This window comes from Halichoerus grypus, chromosome 10 (assembly GCF_964656455.1).
Source record: "Halichoerus grypus chromosome 10, mHalGry1.hap1.1, whole genome shotgun sequence".
Classification (NCBI taxonomy): Eukaryota; Metazoa; Chordata; class Mammalia; order Carnivora; family Phocidae; genus Halichoerus; species Halichoerus grypus.
The window spans coordinates 45316912-45338349 of record NC_135721.1 but is presented as its reverse complement, the minus strand read 5'-3'; the positions used below and the strand labels follow the sequence as shown (position 1 = coordinate 45338349).

At 32.5% G+C, this 21438-nt stretch overlaps 1 protein-coding gene across 3 annotated transcripts in view; it reads right to left on the bottom strand.

Annotated features, from left to right (window-relative positions):
• Window positions 1-20430, bottom strand: part of LRRTM4 (leucine rich repeat transmembrane neuronal 4) — a 695061-nt gene extending 674631 nt beyond the window's left edge. The window contains exons 1-3 of one of the 3 annotated variants that reach the window (XM_036099441.2): window positions 20132-20429; window positions 19709-19859; window positions 16325-17871 (exon numbers count right to left, since the gene is read on the bottom strand). In XM_036099441.2, coding sequence (XP_035955334.1) covers window positions 16325-17871; window positions 19709-19712 — 1551 coding nt within the window. In that variant the 5' untranslated portion in view covers window positions 19713-19859; window positions 20132-20429. Of the gene's footprint in view, window positions 1-16324; window positions 17872-19708; window positions 19860-20131 lie in introns of all 3 variants that reach the window. The other 2 variants (XM_036099440.2, XM_036099442.2) reach the window with 2 other exon arrangements.
• Window positions 20431-21438: the final 1008 nt, after the last annotated feature.

Below are 21438 nucleotides of genomic sequence, written 5' to 3'. Positions count from 1 at the left end.
AAAATAACACAATTCCAATAAATGTATCAAAGAAATTTTATTAGAGTACTGACATAATAATTCTAAAGTTCATCTCCATAACCTCAAACATGTCACTTGTCTACCACTAGAGAATCATTTTAATAAATTAAAAACAAAGAGGTAGATTTTTATTTGCTGTCATGGGGAAATGTCCAAGATATATTACATGAAACAAATAAATCCAAAAGCATACAAACAGAACTTAAATCAGTACATCTGGTATAATATTATTTGAGAAGAAAAATGTATTCATTTATATATGCACAGAAAATATCCAGAATAATACAGCGCAAAGTGTTAACAATGATTTATTTCTAGAATATGGTTCTGGAAAGGATAAGAGGCAATAGAAAACAAGATAGTGGGAAAGAACCACTTTTATATATGTATATACATAGTGCATTTTATAATTAAATATAGAAACTGGGTAAAAATGATAGCCAAAAACATTTTTAAAACATGAATAATGAAACATAATTTAATCTATTATATTAATTAAGCAGTATGATAAAAGGATTAGGAAAATAAAAATAGAAGAGCATGTGTATTCATATATATTTGTATATATATGGAAACATATGTGAATACATAATCCATGCACATAACACATAAATATACATGCATAAAAAATATGTATCTATAAGTATTCAATGCTTTTTAAGTTCACAAAAACAACATTTCATAGCTGTGAGTAAATGATAAATGAGTTTGGGAAAGTGGGTAACATTTTTGATAACAAAAGTTAGTTGAATTAATGATTTGCATGCAAAAAATAAAACCATGAAACTATTAGAGGAAAATAAAAATTATTATTTATTTAATATTTTCTGGAGATAACCTTTGTACCATACAAAGAGTCAGAAACAATAAAATAAAATATAGAATTTAAATATATGAAATTAATTTTCTAATTACACAGTCAAAATCCCACCTAAAATAATTAAAAGACAAATGACAAGCTCTGAAAAAACCATCTGTGATGTTTATAGAAGCGAAAGGATTAATCAACTAATTTAAAATCAATCAATAAAATTATGAATTGGCAAAGAACATGAACATAAAATACAGAAAGTAAAATATACAAAGGCCAAACAAATATAAGAAATTATATATATAGTCAGTAAAGTGATGAACATTAAAAAAAAAAAATACCTTTTGATCTCAATTGGAAAAGATCACTGCCAAAATTTAAAATACCATTATAAATTTTTAATCATTAAGTATATTTAGAAAGACATAGTGCAAGAGTGGCCATCTTAAGTTTCTTTATTCCCACAATGTCAAAACAACCACTAAAACAAAACTGGAACCTGTGTACAGTTAAGTCATATAAAATATTATCCACTAACTAAAATTATGTTGTAAATGAATACTTATTGATGTATAAATATGCTCACAATAAAGTAAAAATTACAGATTATAAACATTTTGCAAATTTATGTAACAAAAATACAGAAATATGCTAGGAAAATGGCAAAAAAAGCTGTATCAAGTATTTTTTCTCATTTTTGCCCTTTCATTTTATCATGTTGAACATGAATTGTATAATAAAATGGCATATTAATGAAAAAAGTCAGTGAGGAAAATGTATATTACAAAATGGGGTACTTCAAAATCTATACCCTAAAGGTAATCCATAGTTTTAAACTTCAAATAATAAAATAAGCTTACTAATTTTTCAGATAAAAACTTATGAAGAAACTGTTCAAAGAAGAGAATCTAATTATTCTTAAAAGTTAGAAAATAATGAAGAGATGTAAAATTTGGAATGCAATCATTTATTCATTCAGTAAATATTCTTCCAATAAACATATAATACATGGAATGAGGCACTGGAAATACAAAGTCAAGCAAAAATAGTCATATATTATCTGCCCTTGAGTACACAGAATTGGAAGATATTAATCAAATCATTATTTTAAAAAAAGTGGTGGTAAGCAAGAATAAAATACTGTGGTTTGACAACACAAGGATTTCAGCAATGGCTTCTTGAGGAGTTGATAACTAAGTGGAGTGAGTAGTACCTAGGGCTGGGCTTATACAACAATGTTGTCAAAGGAGAGAGCACAAGAAATAAGAGGGAAAGGAAAGGGGGTCGGGGTAGAGAGTGTGGAGGCCTCCTGGGATGGGGATTTGAGAGCAAGGGGACTGTGATGTGAGAAGAATCTGTAAAGGCAGGGCCAGGTTAGTCAGTGTTTTTAAGGTCATGTTAAGTGTTTTCATTTTTATTCTAGGAACAGGACTCCACTAAATTGCTTTAGATTAAGGCGACCAGCTTTCATTTCAAAAGATGCACCTGTGTGCAAAGTAGAGAATAAATCCAATGGAGCAAGAGATCAGTTAGGGAGATTAAACAGGACAAAAAGGGGCTCTATTGAAGACAGAATGGATGGATTTAAGAGATACTTAAAAGGTAAAATCAACAGGACTTCATGATGGATTTTTTATGGAGTGTAAGGATGAGGATGGGGTCAAGTATGATTCCTTTGATTCTGACTTACAGAAAAGGATAGTTTCATTCACAAGACAAGGACCACTGAAAGAAAAAAACAGGCTTGGAAGAAAAGACCATGGTGTGGTTTGGAAATGGGTTACAGTATCAGATCTTTGATCAGATGCCAAGTAGCAAATTGTTATACATGTGGGGGAACTCAGAGAAGAGGTCAAGCGATTAAGGAATACCTTTATTAGTAGTAAAAAAAAAAAAAAAAAAGGTATACTGTATATGTCTCTCTCATTCAGAAAGAGAAAAAGAGAGTGAAGGAGGGAGAGGGAGAGAATGAATGAATATAGGGGTGTAGAGAAAGTGCAAGGATGAAGCCATAAGGAAAACATAATATTTAGTTTACAAAGGATATGAAAAAGGAATATGATAAAATGGAAAAAGAATGGCCCCTATATAGAATTCCAAGGAGAACATTTGAAAAAGAAAGAAAAGACCAAGTGTTGAATGTTAAGATATCAAAGGTAAAGCAAAGAATAAAATGTCATCAAATTTAGAGCTAATGAAGTCAGTGGCAAACTTAGCAAGAGCTGTTTTGATGGCTTTCAGCTCTGATGACAGACTGTAGTGGGTTGAAGAACTAAATGATTGATGAGGGAAGGTAGACTTGAGTAGAATCTTTTAGAAAGATTTTCCATGAAGGGGAAGAACAAAAAAGGGCTATAATAGAGGAAGATATCAGGTTAGGAGACAATTCTATGCAGTTTATTTTGAGGAGTAAGACTCCAGTGTCTTTAAAGGCCTATGACAATGATCTAGATTAGGAGTCAGCAAACTATAAAATATTGAGGCAGCATGTTGCCTGTTTTTGTAAATAATGTTTTTTGGAATGCAGATGTGACTTTCCTTTACGTATTTTCTATGGTTGCTTTCATGCTAAGATGGCAGAGTTAAGTAGCTGTGACAGAAAGCATATGGCCCACAAAGTCTAAAATATTTACTATCTGGTCCTTCACAGAAATATTTTGGTGACCCTGATCAGAGTAAAGAAATAATTTGGCTTTATAAGAAAGTAAAAGGTAAGATAAGAACGATAAGGTACAACTACTTAGAACATCAGAGCATACTGGTGGAGGGATTCATTTAGACAGAGGTGATGTTAATACCTTGCGGAAAAGAACGCTGATATAATTTGAAGGTCTCCTCCAATTCTTTTTAAAATATCAGTAAACCTGAAAATCCTTAGCAATTATGAACAAAATAAACAGAACTAAAATATAAAACAAAAAATTAGACTAAAGAAATTTTACATCTCTAAGGAATTTACATTCTTAAGGAAAAAGTGCATCTAATATCTAATGATCTAAGGGTTTTATTCTGGATTTTAGGAGTATGGATCAAAGAAACTCACCTGCCTCATTTACAGTTTCTAGTACAGTGGTCCATAGAGACTGAAAGAACAAATATATGACTAGAGAAGATGCTTAAGAATAAGTAATTATTACATAAAATAAAAATCATTACATATGTTACATTTTCAGTATTTGTATTTTTCTAGGAAACTGTAATTCAACATTCTGATTCAAGGACAGCAAAAGGCAAACAAATCTGAATAAAATCTATGTTTTCTCAGTATTATATCTCCAAAGGAACAATACAAAGGGAGTTTTCAGTGGTTATTTTACAAATTTCAAGGAAAAGATAATGTCTATATTATTTTAACCATCTCAGAGCTAGAAAAAGAGATATTACTAAATATAACTCAACTGATAAAGAAAGAATAATATTGACCATTCTCCATTTTTAAGAGAAATTTTAAGATTGCAAGCAAAATAAAACTAAATCCAATGAGAGCTGATTTAAGAAAGTATATTATGAAAGAAATGCCATAATTCCAGAAATGCAAATAACATTTAAAAATAGGAAATAAAATATGTAATTCATAAAGCCAAAAACTAAAAACTGGGAGGGAAAGATATGCCTCACAAAAAGAAAAAAACCACAATTCCAAAAGTCATTTAGTGAAACTTAATGTCTATCCTGATAAATGAGTATTTTATAAATGAGACTATAGGTATAATGATAAATGTGATAAATAAATTTTACCTAAAACAAAGTATTGTATCTGCTATTGTACACACAAGCATTGAGCCTAGCATTAATATCTATTAATGAAGGCAAACAATACATTTTTGTGTAATAGATAAGTTAATGAATAAATAGAATGATAAAATGGACAAAAATACAAAAGGTCGTCCCATTAAAATTAGGAACAAAAATATTGCTTAAAATCACTGTAATTGTTTGATATTCTAGATTTAGTCAATACAAATAGAAAACTAAGAAAAGTTAACTATTAGAAAGTTAATGCATTTTGTAGTTTACAAAATTATTTTTGAACTAAAAATTTCAAAAAAATTAGTCTCCTAAAATTAATGGATTTGGTCAAAATGTTGATAATAACTTTATAGGCATCTATACACTTATGATCTTATTATGCATTAGAATTTTAAAATAAAGCAAATCAACTCATCTTTATTGGGGACACAAAAAATAGGTAATGCAAATTGAGCTCTATGCCATTTCTATGTCATCCACACATTTCCCTTTGACAACAGTAGAGATATCAATTATTTCCAAATTGATTTATAGATCCACATAATCCCAGTTGTGTGTGTGTGTGTGTGTGCGTGCGTGTGTGCGTGTGTGTGTATGTGTTCAGGAAAGAAAAGGTTAGAGAGAGAGGGAGGGAGGAAGAGAGACATGGAAAATTTTATTTCAAATAAAAATAGCAAAAGATAACCAAGAGAGTTTTTAAAAATATATGTGGAATTTAGTAGAAGACTCCTTTATAAAAATTAAAATATATCTTAAAACCATATTAGCATAAAAATATGTTTCTGATACAAGAATAGAGAGTGAATCCATGGTAAAAATATAGAAACGACAAAAATGACATGGATATATGAAAATTTTACATTAATATTAGGTAAAACACACTGACAAAATCGTAATTCTTTAGTGAGGAAAAAACAAGTTAGGTCTATATTTCACATTATATACTAAAGGATATTTTAAGTAGATTAAAGAATTAAGTATAAAAATAAACCTATAGAGGAAATGATCAAAACACAGTGAATGTTTACTTACATACAGGATGTGAAATGCCTTTCTAAAAATAAAAGCAATGCAAGAGAACATAACGAAAACTACTGTTGACCTCATGGACTGTTCATATATCGTATTTCAAAATAAGAAATCCAACAACACAGAATATTGCACACAAAAAATTCTAATGCGCTAAGGTTAAAGATGTAAATGTTAAACACTAAAAAATAATGTGTCAACTTATTTTTAAAATAAAATATAATAAATAATGGTGTATATATGGGGAAATGTTAAATCTTATATAATGCATGTGTTAATACAAATAGATATATATTTTTGAGGGGGTAATGTAGCAATATGGCTTAAGAAGTTTAAAGTTTTCATTCTTTTCGCTATATATTTTCTCTTTGAGGAATCTACCTACATGAAGAGGTCATTGTAGACCTACTCTAACAGTGAAATAACTCAGCATAAATGTCAACAAAAAAGAAACCTTAAGTAAAAGATGGCACATTTTAGGAATGTAGTTTCAACATACAGTATTTTAAGAAGTTATTCTATTCATCACAAAATGTGAACTTTAAAGTAACAATATATAAATCCATAATACAGTTTTCAATGCCAAATTAATTTTATAAACACCCACAATACACTACCTGTGCATATACTAGAAGTAAAATAGAATTTTAAAAGTATTATCACTGCATAGTGAAAATTTTTGATAATTATTTTGTTTTATTTTTATAAGTAACCTCATGTTTTCAACATTTTTGAAAGAAGCATTCATTTATAACTAGAAAATAATGTAAAATAAATAAGATACATCAGGTTAATGCACAAAATTGTACCTCATATTTCAGATTAATATTTATCTTTCTAATTGTTTAGTATCTATAAAATAGAAATATTCTGACATTGATAAAATATTTGCATATGTAGTTAATAACTATGTTCCAATAAATTTTCTATAAGAAACGCAATGAGAAAGAGAATGGAGACTACTGTCTTTATAGGCCAATGATCTTTGCCAATCTTCATGTTTTGGTGGAGATTGTATATACATTTTCAAGGAAGATGCTATGCCAAAATTAAAGGAGCATAAATTTGGAATATTGATTTAAAGTCATCTCTTATCATCCAGTCATTTGAGGAAACACAGAGAGCCAAAGAGATTATGATTTGCAAAAGGTTAAAATATTATATTTATAAATAATATTCTTTTATCTTTCAAGTCTCAAGATTAGAATCTAAGCAGTGAATCTCAAAAATTAAAAAAAAGATTCTGGTTAGAGTTCTGTAGACCATATCCCAAGAGTATGAAATGGATTGACTATCTGACAACTGGGGAAGGGAAAGAGTTTGAGCATAGTAAGGTCAGGGCTTATGACTCTGGTCACTCTTTGCTGCAGGTCAGAAATCACAGTGAGAATAGGTACCACTGAACTGGCATTCCTACTTCAAAAGGAAAAATGAGATCCCCAGGTGGCATGGGCCTAGTGTCAGCACTTAACTGCCAAAGACAAGATAGGCATAGTTACCATAAGAGACGGTAAAGTCAAAGCAGTAATCAAAATAATTTGACTCAAGAGACCCATGGTGTTGTCTATTTGATCATGGTGTCCCTAGGAAAAAAGTACATAAGTACTAATTCCTACTTGATCAGTGTAAATAGGTCAGATCTAGGTCAAGTGAACAGAAGCATAACTTGAATCACAAAAACAGTGTCATGTCCCCATAATCAATTCCCAGGCTTGAGCCAGTTTACAGATCCAGAAACATTTAAATGAAAGTCAGATCCCCCTGAGGAAAGATGAAGCTACACTGTCAAAATGTATACTCTTAATCTCTCTCCTAGCCTTTCCCAAAGAGACAAACAGCTATTTACCAAGGTGACTAGGCATTGGGGAAAGTGGCGTAATTAGTTTTGGGGGCTTACTGGAAATTGACTTGGAAGGGACACTAATTCCTGCAGATCCAAAACATCACTGTGGTCCCAGAGTTAGATTATGGGCTCACGGTGACTGATGGGAGTTTTAGCTCAGGTCCATTTCACAGTGGGTCTAGTGGGTCCAGTGGGTCCATGGCCCCATCCCTTAGTTACGTCCCTAGTTCCAGAATACATAATTGGAAGAGACATATTCAATGACTGGAAGAATCCTCATTTTGGAATAATTCTGCCTTTCCAAACACAAGAAAATAACTTACTGTCTTTTCCAGAAAAGATAAAATTTTGTCTTTTGTCTGTGGGGTATTTGTTTTGTTAAGGACCTGCTCTAGTGATGCCCTTTACTTCACAGCACACAGTGGTATCACAGGAGGTATTATTCCATGAGGAAACATAAAAAGAAATGTATTTCACATTAAAATACATTACAAATGTGGGGACCAAAATAGGAATTATATAATAATCTATTTATGCAAAAATAAGAGCTCATATTATATTCAACAAAAATAAATACTTATATACATCAAATCATTAAATATTATATATTTTTGCTAGAGAAATATCAGGTTTTCTTAAAAATACATATTAACTTCTTGTTATGCATAAACACTGGGGAAATTAAAACTGCCTCCACTTGTTAAGAAAATGAACTGAAGGGCAATACTTGATCAGAATGGAAATTATTAAGTTGTTTCTATAACGCATTTCTTCTTTAGAGTTACTACTACTAAAAGAACTGTAAATGCTACCTTCTTTGAAATGTGAATAAAATGCTCAGCCAAGGGAGTATTTTACAAATCCTGAGGTATTATTTATATATTAGTGTGTCTGGTACCCAAACTAAATTACAGCTCAGACAAGGGACTGAAAGGTCAGGTTTATTATTCACTTTAGTAAAAATGTAACCACAACACTTGTTTCTACATCAGGGAGTATTATAACCATCATTATAACTAATAATAACAATGAAAATAATACAGCCACAATGTATTTTGCATTTTTCAGTAGACAGTAGGGCTTATGGCTAATAATCATTTATATTTACACTGAAGCTTTTTATGGAGGAGTTCAGAGTGGTTTTCGGATAGTAGCTCATTAATCATTTCAACAAGTTAGTTGGAAAGTTATTATCCCAGTTCAATAGATGGAAAAATTATATCACAGAAAGGTCAGATACATATTTACTTGTCCAATATTACAGAAGTAAAGTGAGTCAGTTTCAAATCTCTCAGACCTTTTTTTCACCCCTTGATCTAACCACTGGACCAATGCAATTTTGGCCCATACTATGGTGTGACCATCAACCTAAAGTACTTTAAGGCTGACCTCTCTGCTATTACTTTTACAGACCTATAAACACAGAAGAAAATCACAATTTTTCATCTGTGGAGATCATACTAAAAAAGACTCAAACACAATCAATTTCTATTTCTATTTCTTTTTTAAGTCTTATTAGAAATATTTAACAATGTTGGTGTCAATTTAAAATTATAAATATCAAAACCTTAATAGTGAAATGCATCATAATTAAATTTATGCTGAAACAAACAAGCAATATTTTCAGGGCTTCATTTTAACATAAACACATTTAATAGGAGTTACTGAAAGGAAACAGGAAATCAACTTTTAATAATTCCTACCCTCACAAATAATTAGATCACTAGGAAAAAATGAAAGAACCAATGTGTCAATAAATATGACCTGAGAGAGGAGGGAGGAATTAAAAACAAGCACAGAATTTAAACTCAGACTGTTTCTTGTTTGTTTGTTTTAAAAAATCAGTGTAATTTCCATGCTTTATCTGATGATACTTAATCTTAAAAGAAGACAGAGAAACAAAATTGTTATCTTTTAAAATGAAAATATACCATGAATGTGAATGAAATAGAACTGACTTTCTAAAATAAAATAATTTCAACTATTTTTCCTCTTTGTCTATATCATTTACTACTCCAAAATTAGCATCTATATAGTTTTGCACTAATCTTGAAAATGACCCAAAAGTGAAATCAGTTTATAACCCTACACATTCCTACTTGGAAGTATATAGTTGCTCATGAGATCCTAAAAAAGAGTGAGTTTTCTTAAACAAATCCATCTATTATTCACTTTAGCTTGTCTGCTTTGAATATTTAAATATGCTGTAAAAATTTTGTTTAGTTTTAAACTCAATGGGATTTGAAGATTTCAACCACTGAAATATTAAATAAAAATGACAATTATAAATTTATACAGGAAATTTTGTTTTAATATTATAGTTACTTTCTTTACCTTAAATTTTTCTTTTAAAACCATTGTGATAAAAATGTGTAATGTAACATTCTTCTACTAGAAGAATTCACATTTTTAAAAAAATAAAAGAAAAAGATGACACTTCTTGCTAGGTTTAGTGATTATATCTTTACCCTTCTGAGGTCTGAGAATTCAGTAAATATATGAAAGACTAAAGTGAAGGAGGAAATAGAACTTTCCAAGAGATGGTGATATGGACATCCAAAAATTCAGAAAACAATCATGATAAATGACAGAAGAAACAAAATTTTGTTGATGTCTTTAAATTTTTTTAATGTCTCCGCAAATATTTACTTTTGAGGCAATTCATGTGAATTGGACAAGTAGTAAAGAACAGTGTCTATTGAAAAGTGTAATATATATTACTTTAATATCTGTGTGCAACATACATCTTAGCATTTTAGAAATATTTGTGTGGGATATATGGGTGTTTATTTGCACATGGTTGTTTAAATACAATTATATTTCAAAGTTACTTTTGTATATATTTAATAACACCATATAAAAATCTCATTGCCTTATACAAATAATAATGCTAAATATCATAATCTTATTTAGTTATGCATGGGTTTACTACTTATCTGGTATCCAGGCATCAGTTTTTGTTCAATGTTTTCCTTTTAGTCAAACTTATTAAGAATTTTTGGACAAGATTTTTTTTCTGATTTTTAAAAAATATCCTCACCATTACTTTAACCATTCATTAATGCGTATCAGTTTTATTGTCCTTTCACTCCCAAACTTTAGGTTTACAAGTATTATAAGATTTGACTTAAAGTCAAACATCTGACTCTTAAAAAACAATTTTCCCACATCTATGGTTGTTTAAACCTTAATTTCTCTTGACAATGAAAGCATTATTTTTTGAACTATTTAGCAGGAGTATGAGTCATAGCGTTTACATATATTGAGGAGTTTTAAGCATATTAAAGCAGTTTATTAAAAAGCTAGTGATTTTGATACCACAGGAAATAGTGTGCTTTTTCTCAACTTTCTTTAATTGGCAGCTAAATTTTTAATGGCTTATGGAGTGCCTACGAAAAACACTCTCATAATTCCTCTTTCATTTTAACAATACTGAGATTTTATTAAATTGACCTGATAAATGATACTTCTTTTGGTACTATAAAAAGCAATTTTAATTTTAAAACATATTTAACATGACTTTCATGCTTTTCACTGATCCAAAGACATACTAATATTTCAAAACTCCCAGTCTGGTGATATACAGGTTGCCAGTGTTTCACTTTGATTTAGTGATTCATGAAACTCTAGAGACGTGAAAATTCTGATGAGTCACCAAGTCCCCAGTGCTAATATTACTGAGCAACTTCCAATGCATAAAGCTATCTATAAATGTAATTCCTGAGAACTAGGATGAGTAGATTTTATTCAATACAGAAAAGTCTCAAGAAGAAAAATTCTGAAATTATATGAAGATTACTGGGGTGTGTCAAAAGTTGTACATTCCTAAGAACATAACATAGTCAGACTTTTCAATTTGGAATCTTACTAAGATTTTGCCCATGACATGCTGAAGCAAACTTATTCTAAAAACAGTAACTGAACCCCTTATCATCAGTTTAAAATCTTTCCTAAATTAACCATGTCAGGCTTTCTTGGAAGCTATCACTCTTCACCACTACCATTTGCAGATTCTAATGAAAACTCTATTCACAAATAGATTTTAATTGAATCAAATTCAGACAATAGATTTAAAAAAAAGTCATATTTTAAATGCTTTCAAAATAACTAGTTACCTGGCAGAATTTAAAAGATACATAAATTTGTGTGTGTGCTTGCATGTACGCATATGTGCGCATGCATGTGTATTATGTATTTTCCCCTCAAGCATAAAGAAATTACAGTGTTCCTCACCTGAGCACGCCAATTTTTATTAATTCAAGAAGTTCTTTCTTTTCTCACTGACAATGAATATAAATAACAGTTCTTCCTCCATATCCCATCTTGCCCTTTTAGTCCTGGGACTGTCTGCAGACAGTTTACAAAGTTTACTAGGCTGAGGAATGCTTTGAGTTGGGATATATTGTGCTAGTTGCATATACTCATTTAGTGATGGGTCACAGAGAAATGAAGTGACTAGCCCATAGTCACACCAGAAATGGCAATGTGTAGTTTAAATTCTGTTTTTTGAAAAAGAACATTAAGACTATCTAAACATGAAATACTAATAATTTTAGAGCGGTTTAAACATTTAAGAAGTATGTTCCCTGACTAACAAATTCTGATAATTATAACCCAAGATTCCTTCACAAATATTTCAAATGTCCAAAATAGACAGGAACTTTAAGGGAAATATATTTCTCTCTCTGTGTATATGAACACATACACATACACATTCATAGAAACACACACATATACACACACATAAATATACTTTATGTGACTGTACAAAGTAGAGTTTCAGTTATAACATTTTGACATAAAAGCAGTAGTAAGCCACCAAAATGACGTTTATTTTCTATAGTTTTGTATTGGAAAATATGAGTTAAACAAGGATATTGGGACTGCTTCACTTAGAAATCCTCTTTGAACACAATACACTTTTAGTTCTGGGAAATTTATTTAGTATAGTTTAAAATGCCAATTTCTAAAGTGTAAAAAGTTAATAATCCCTCTTAAATCAATAGTTAGGATCTGACATAATATATTCAATAAATATAAACTGTTAGAAATGGTCTATACCACCCACTGCACAGCAGTGAAAGAAATAATGTAAGCTCAATTACAACCATTATATTTATATTTTACTTGATTTTGAAGAATTGTTAACTAAAATATCAAATATTTGGAAAATATATATCTAATGTCACCTATACTCCCATTCTCCTAATGGCAGCCCTCTTAGCATTATGGGATCATTAAACTTTATATTTCAATTAGTTAACTTCTAAAATACTTTGGATGGACGATTTCTTTAGAGACCACTTTCATTCATTCATTCATTTTAAGGTTTTACCAATTCTACTTTTTTTTAATTTGCAAGACAAACTTGAAGTGTTCTCTCCTCTCCTATATTCACAATGACTAGTTTTATAAAGGTCCTTGCAATTTTCAATTGATACAACATATCCTAGAAAAAACAGGTATTCAAAATTTTGTTCTGTATAACTTTTAAGTAAAGTTTTGGTAGGCAGAATAAAGTAACTTCATAATTCTTGTAATATTTTTAGTGAGATAAACCTATGCAAAATTTCACAAACTATTTTCAAAAGTACGTATTGCAATTTTCTCTCTCTCTCTCTCTTTTGCAATTTTCTCTTTTAATAACACTTTACTAAGCTTTAGGCAAAGCTGTTTCCTTTTGGCTTTAAGTTCTTTCTGAGCACATATTGAGGACAGACAAATTAAATGATTCAGTTCAACCAAGCACACTGCTCCACTCAAGGTATGATGATTGAGATGTAAATATCTATTAGAATTGTGCCATATATCATATTAATTATTACAACTATCTACTCTATTCTTCTTTTATAGATATAGGAGATTTTTACTGCCTAAGGTATTATAACATTCTCCTTCAAAGTATTAGCATAGAATGGGCACGTGGCCAAAGTTATTCACTTATTGAATGCTGTATTTGTGTGTTAGCTCACAGACACCATTCTAATTAGGGGTCTTAATATTTCTATTTTCTTCTTAAAAGAAATAGACAAAATGAATATTTTGACTATATTTAGATCATGATAACTAAATATAACAGTTGTATAAGTGGAATTTTCAATTTAATGCAGTTTTTTTTTTTCAAGGCACTATCTTAGAAAATTAGCATTTAGTGCTAAGTTTTCTAGTTAAATATTTATGGCTTTATTGGGTAGAGTTTGGTGTTTTGAATTAAAAAAAAGCCTACCTCACAAAATTGTATTATAAATATATTAATGATTCTTTATTTTTCTAAGCTACTGATATGCGAGGTTTATGAAAACACCAGGCTAAAACTCAGCCTACCTCTATAGTCTTAAAAAATCATAAACTTGGACAAATCACTCCTCTCTCGGCTTCATTTTGTACAGAAATTTTCTCAACAGGAGAAATTTTACTCCATGGTGAAAAAGACATAAGGGGAAGTTATGGTTGTCATCACAATTTCTAATAATTTGCTTTTTCTCATTTCTTATGTCCACCTATAACTATAATAGATTGAACATCCCGTCAAGAAGGGGGAGTGGTTGCTGCAATGTTCTTAGGTACTTGTGTTTCAAAACAAGTTAACATTCATTCAAATGTAGCTTTATTGGACCCCTTGAGTTAATGGTCTTAAATGTATAGCCTACCATTTTCCACTTTTTAGGGCATGGAGAGTTTGATCTACTTCAGCAAGGCTGCCATTTCAACTCTCTTCATTACAATATTTAATTAAATTCTTCATTATTTAATGTCTTAACACCACATTCATCTCTAACAATACCACTGCAATTTCATGACCATAAACTCCCCTCTATATAACATATAGTATCAAAATGTGTTTTGAAACACGTTTTTATAGAATAAAACATGTTTTTATTTTGCTCCTATCATGGTAAAGCCTAGGGTCTTTGAAAGAATAATCTCTGGAACTAAAGATCCCTGGAAAAGTTTTAGAACCACTATACTCAAGTCCTAGTTCTTTAAGAATCTTTCTTCTTTCTTGGTGATTATTATAAATAAAAATCACCTTTCTACTACAAAAGTCAAGAGAAAATGAATGAATGGACCTGGATTTTCCTTTTCTTTTTATATTATTAGCCTTTAAGAGGATCTCAAAATATAAAGAGAACTTAGAATAAAACAAGATGAACTTGTTTTACTATATTCATGTATATTATATAAATATCAACCTGCAATAAAAGCATCAAGCCTTGTTAAGGCTTTCATATAAAATTTTTTATTCTCTTTAATTTTTAAGATCAATTGCTCATACAGGTTTCTTTTAAGGATTTATTTTGGGGATTACTTTTCTTATTTCCAATTGCACACAAAAAGGAGAAAATGAACTCTGTGAAGAATATCTCAGTATTCCAAATTCTACTAGGTTTGAGAATATTTCAAACTCAGTGCCTTGTCCAAAAGCATTTTCATTAGCATCTGCCTTTAGGACTACAGAAAGACTGGGTATATATTAACAAAGAGCAAATTATTTTTTCCAACTGTTGTAACTAGTAATAAAAGGAAAAATTCTCATTCAATACTCATGAAAACTTTCCTTTGAAAAACTAATCATCTAAAATCAGATATTAAGACAACATACTGCCAGAACTGTCTCTCTCCATTACTTTATTCAGCAACAAGGCCTTGGCAGTCAGTCTTTGTACTTTTTGTCAACTTTACCAAGCAAAGAACAATTTGCATCCAGTACTACTTATCAACAGGTTGGAAATATTTGTCTATTTCCTACTCCTAAGCATGTTACTAAAAGTGATATTTAAAATTAAATAATCAGAAACTGGATCCAAATATATCCTCATGAAAATGAAAATAATGTAACATGGAATGCCTTCATTTGAAGCTAATGTCACAGAAAGGGAAAATACCCAGAACTCAAATCTCTCTCTTTATTTATAAATATTTGCATCACTTAGTTTTGGATAAGTTTAACAAGAATACACATTATTTCTTTTGGGGATGACAGCAAAATTGACAAACAGTCCCTGTTATGCCTGTCATTATGTTATTGCTAAATCATCCACAATATCATGACCTGATTTTAGTTACCAGGGACATAGCGAAAACATGGAATTTAGGTATCATTCTGATTACATACAAATAGCCAGCACTTAAGAAAACCTATGAAGAGTGATCTATGTCCAGTAATTAAAAAAAAGAAAAAAATGGAAGGAAGGAACCAAGGGAGGAAAGAAGGAAAGAAGGAAGGAAGGAAAGAAGGCAGAAAGACATCTTTAAAAGCCTAACACAATTACACAGTAGGCCTCTGACATTCTCTATGCTGGTATAATAACTAAATGGCAAGTAACACAGAAACAGTTATCCTTGTGAGATCCCTGTTGCATGCTTTAATTATAACTAAAAATTTACAACAAAATCAACCCTTGGGTAAATTGCTCTTTGGTTTAAATCTTCATTACCTCCTGGAATTTTGGTAAAATCACTTTGTTTTTAAATTAAGCCGGTCCCTCCTTCTTTACTCCATTACAGAAGTCAAACAATAAGAACCAGACATTAATTTTAGAATGAAAAGAGTTTTGTGTATATGTGTGTTTGTAAGTCCAACCCCTGTATACAAACTGTTAAAAAACAGATGTTTTAACATAGTGCTTTATTCCAACTTAATCTCATCCTTGAATGAACTTCCTTCAAGTTTCAACCATTAAAAAAAAACAACAAAAAAACAGTCAATTTCCTGGTGGTTGTAATTTAATTAAGTAACCTTTCACACTGAGCAAAAACCCAAAAGCAAAAGGGTCATTAATCTTTCTAGTGATACACCTCTAGAGCTTCAAACATTTACCTCTCCTTCCCCGTAGTAGAAATGCTTTTAGGAGGATCATGGTTCATACCTCGCATTCCCTGGAGCCAGAGATGGTATATGTGCAGGGCCCAGATCCATTAACGGATATATCCATGGTCTCAGAGTTTGTAGGCTTGTAGTCCACATAATACTCCTGTAAAGGGGAATTCATTTGTCTTTCAGACTCTCTGGTCTTTTTCCGCCGCCTCTTCATAAGAGAGTGTTGCTGAAGTTGTTTCATGCTGGCTGGGTAGCGTTTCCAAGACACATAGATTACCAAGAGGATCATGGCCACCGAAAGGAAGAGAGCCACACTCCCTGCAATAATTTTGTGAAATGAAACATGCTCATACTCTTGCTCTGTGCCAGGAATCTGAAACCCTGGGGAAGGGCTTGGTGTTTCAAGGGTGGGCTGGGTGGGGTCAGATTTGGAAAATGTAGGTTTAGGGATAATCAGAGGCTTCTGGGGCGTTTGGGGTACCAGGTGTGATTTTTCTGTGTTGACCACCTGAATTTCAGAGCAGATATTATATGTTTCCACTGCATCACTAACCTTTTCACCCTGGATATGCTTAGGTCCTGCACATATCATGGTGCTTTCCTTATTTCCTTTGAAATTCTTAAGCCAATAAAATAGAGGACAAATGCTCCGACTGCATTCCCACATATTTCCAGACAAAGTGATGGATATTAATGATATCCATGCATTGACAGTTTCCTGTGAGATGTTGGTAAGCTTGTTGGAATCCAAATTCAATTTTTGCAAATTGGGTAGACATTTAAATGTGCCCGGCTCAATTCCTTGGATGTCATTCCCTGATAAATCCAAGTTGTGTAAGGAACTCCAAGTCCATGTCAAGCCTTGGCTAATGGAACGAATCCTGTTCCACTGTAAGTAAATTGAGCGGAGATTGAAGAGACGTGGAAAATGAGCAAAATTGATCTTGGAAAACTGATTGTGCTCCAAGTGGAGCTCCTTCAACTTCAAAAGGCCAGCAAAAGCATTTCGGGACAAGCTTCGAAGACGATTGTAACCCAAATCCAGAAAGTCAAGATTTCGACAGTCTTGAAAAACTCTTATCGGCACAGTCTTTAATGAGTTAGATCTCAGGTGCAAAATGATGAGTTTCCGAAGACCTTTAAATTGTTCTGATTGCAATGTCTGAAGTTTATTGTAGGAGAGATCCAGATTGCGGAGATTGGGAACCGGGTGAAATGTTTTATTGTGCAGATAGGTAATTTTGTTGGAGCTTAGAATTAATTCTTTCAGTCTACGGATCCCTTGAAATGCATCTTCATCCACTGAGCTAATGTAATTATGGTCAAGATAAAGCCATATAAGCTGGTTAAGGCCGGCAAACTGATTGGATTTGAGTTTCTGAATGCTGTTGAACCTTAATGATAAGCCTTGTGACCCTCCAGAAATGTTCTCAGGGATATCTGCGAAAGCATGAGACTCACAGTATACAATTTTGCCATCACATCTGCAGTTCTTTGGGCAAGCTCTCTGAGCCCCCGTGAGCATAACAAGCAGAAGTGTAGGAAGGAGCACTAGCACCACACGCATGCCTCTCAGCTGCGTAATTAAACGGAAACCTACAATATTAAAAAGAAGACAAATGCACATTGTAAAGCTATTAATATAAATCACCACCAGCTTACCCGCTATCAGGGGCATTTCATCTAGTGTAGTAATGGGACAGTTGATATAAGAACAATGTATTTAACATTTGAAGTCTTATTTTCTTCAGTGTTGCATGTTTGCTATAATGAGGTTTCCTTCTTTCTTCCTTGATTTTCAAATCACCACAGTGCCGTGGAGCTAAAGAAAAGCCTTCCCGAGTTTCATGAGTTCATATGTTCATCAACACTGAAAAGCACACAGCTTGTCTTATCCCTTAATGCCAACACTGTAATAACAACAATATTTGGCTAGTCACTCTGTTGAACATCAGTATCAGAAGGAAGAGTACCAAGTCTTCTGGTAATGGCAAAAATGTGACTTAGAAAACCCCATACTTGAACATCTTTCCTAGTTGAGCAAACAGGCTTTGATTTGACAAAAGAGCTTCAGTAAGCTGTCAAGGTAACCCAAGTTTGCCCTGCCTGAAATTGTATCCTTATTGCATAATGAAATAACAACGCATGAGCTCTGAAAAAATGGCATCAGGACTAGTATGGGCAGCCAATGAAGCATAGTATGAAGACTAATAACAGTGCAAGGTACTCTCAATGTGTTAATAAGCATATATGCTCTTAGCATTCAGGAAGATCTGCCTACTGTGCCTCCAGGGATACACCAGCTCAGAACCCTAACTGCTGATAACGCAGAACAGTCCAAAGTTAAGATTGTCAAATTCTTATTAAATATTTGCATAAAATGCAAAATAATCTTGTGTAGTATTAGTTTTACTGTTATTTTTAAGGTAGTTGTTTTTGTAAATTTGGGGGATAAACAAGGAGTGAAGCAGTAGACTACTACCCCCACTCTCCTCCATCCGGACCTGCACAAATTTCTCACTGACTTTTTTTTCTTTCTCCCCTACCTCTATTAACTTCAGAAAACCTGCAAAGTTGCAATGTACTGGCACTGGTGCTGCATTTCCAAGTCACAGCATGGTAAGGGATTTCTTTCCTCTGTCAACAGTGGATTTATTATTTCTTAGTGGTGGTGGGGGGGGGGAACCTGTGTGCTGTAGTTTATTTCCCTTAAATATTCATATTTTAACCAAGGGGCAACCAACCAAACCTCTAATCAAAAAACTCTCCTTCTTTTACTTGACCAGTTTTTTTTGTTTTGTTTTGTTTTGTTTTTAATTTGAAACCTGATCTTGCTCTCTGTCCTCTTGCCAGCTACAATCTCACTGAAATACATTCTGGCTCTTCCAGACAGGAGAAAGGGGGGAAAAAACCCAGGCACACTTGAAAAAATAAGACTGGCAAATGACTGCTGGAAATTTGGAAGCTGTGTTCAGGATACAGCTTCAAAGATAAAACAAACCCTTGTGCGACCTCCGATAAAGTAACGACCCCACCCCTACACACACGCAGTAAAGTGTTAACAATCTTCCTGACAGCGACCAGAAACACAAGCATGGTTAATATTATCAAGAAATAGAAGCAAACACAATATTTATCTCATGCTCAATTCCCAAGCTGTAGAAACACATACAGAAGAGACAGTCTTAAAGATATTTCTCTCGAGTCTGTTTAAGTCCGTGTTATGCATTTACGGATTTAAAAAAAAAAAAAAAAACTACTAAAAGGAAAATGATCTAAAAATATAATAGCAACTATACCGAGTCAACTGGCAAACTCAGAGGCTGCTGCTTTTTGCCTGTTTCCCCGTCTTTTATCAGCTAATGCCACGACTGAGAATAGGAAGCCAAGAGGATCAGCTTTGCTAAGAAGGAAACAACAAAAGTTCACTTACCCATCCTTTGTCATCCAAAAACGGATCCCCCCTCTCTCAGCTTTCTTCTTATTTGGTCTCTCGTGCTGAAACCACCACCACCTTCATGACACAGTGCGGCTGTCATTCACACCATTCTGATCCCGCATGTGAGCTAGTAGCCCCATACAAACTTCCCCGGAGAGGACAGGCAAAAAAATATATATACATATATGAAAAAAAATCAGCATGGGGTGGGATGGGGGGGCAGGGAGAAGGAAGCCGTTGCGGGGGGAGGGGGAGGACCTCTAAGCTCTGAGGACCATTGTGTAATTCACCAGAGACCTATCAGCAGTAATTGGCAATCTGTGCAAAAAAGCTACAGCCCATTTCGAAGGTAACCAACTTCTCTGTAAAAAGAGAGGTAAAAAAAAAAGAAAAGAAAAGAAAAAATCTTCAGAATACCTGGCATTCCTTATTGTGCTGGCTTTTGCCATTCCCAGATAAAGCAATTCATCCTCTGGATTTTCAGTTCTTGAAGCAAGTAGGCCTCCTGTGCTGTATGAGACCCCAGTTTAAAAGCTATGCAGGCTAGGTTTATCCATTTAGCTGGTCAGGTTTAAAGTGTTTTGTAGCTGTGCTGAGAGGCAGCCCTTGTCTAATTCAGAAGGCTTTCCAGAGACTGATGATGCTCAGAGCTTGTTGGTGCTAATGCTTGAGTTTGTGATACACTGAGTGCCCTCCGCTGGAGAAAACAGATTGCACATTAAAGACGGGAACAAGTGAGCCTGTCAGTGGTGTGCAGCCTTCCCTCTCTCAGAAAGGGAAATTAAAGGCACAGGACCACTTTTTTTTTTTTTCTCTCCAATAATATATATATTATGAAAGCCTTATGACAAGGAGTTCCATTCAGTGATATCAAATATTAAGTAAAATACTGGCTCTCTATTATCCAATTAGCAGTTTTTAAAAGTTGCCTTGGCTTTTTTTTTCCCTGCACATATCACAGATTTATTATCTTTTTTTTAACAGAAACAGTTTGAGTTTCATTTTTGTTGCTGTCAGTTTATTTATTTATATATATTTTTAAGCAAACCACATAGAGAAACAATTGTACTTAAGGGAAAAATGTAATTAGGTCACTTTTGAAGGTAGTCATTTTTAAAATTTTAGGTCTAATTTTTAAATTCCCAGCTTTTGATAAACATTCTGTAATTTTGCACATCTTATTGAACAGTCTAGATCATTACTTTCTAAAAATGTACATTCTTAGCCTTAAAGTAGTTGTCTTTAATACTATATTAACCAATGTGCAGGTATCTAAGAGATACTAAATGTTACTTCGATAAAAGTATTATTCCCGAGCATAACTGACTTCCTTAGTGCAGTCACTATATTTTAAAATCATCTACATTAATAATGCAAATTTTTCTTATGCAAGTTACTTATAATGTGCAATTCCAGAAAAACAAAAGCATGTGAGTTCTATATCGCTGTTGTATTTATCTAAAATTTGCAAAATATCCTCAAAATTAGGAAGGATGAAATGATGAAACACCTGAAATATGTATTTTAAAAAGCCTATACCTTCCTTCAACTTGCAATGGACTTTGAAAAAAAAAAATAATGATGCATCATCTTCCATTTTGTTTCTCTTCGTTACTTGTTTATTTCATAATCCTCTGGCAGAGAATTTTTGGAACAATCCAAAAGAAGGAACCAATGTAATACAGAGAGAGAATGATAGATAAGATTACTAACCTAACTTAGCA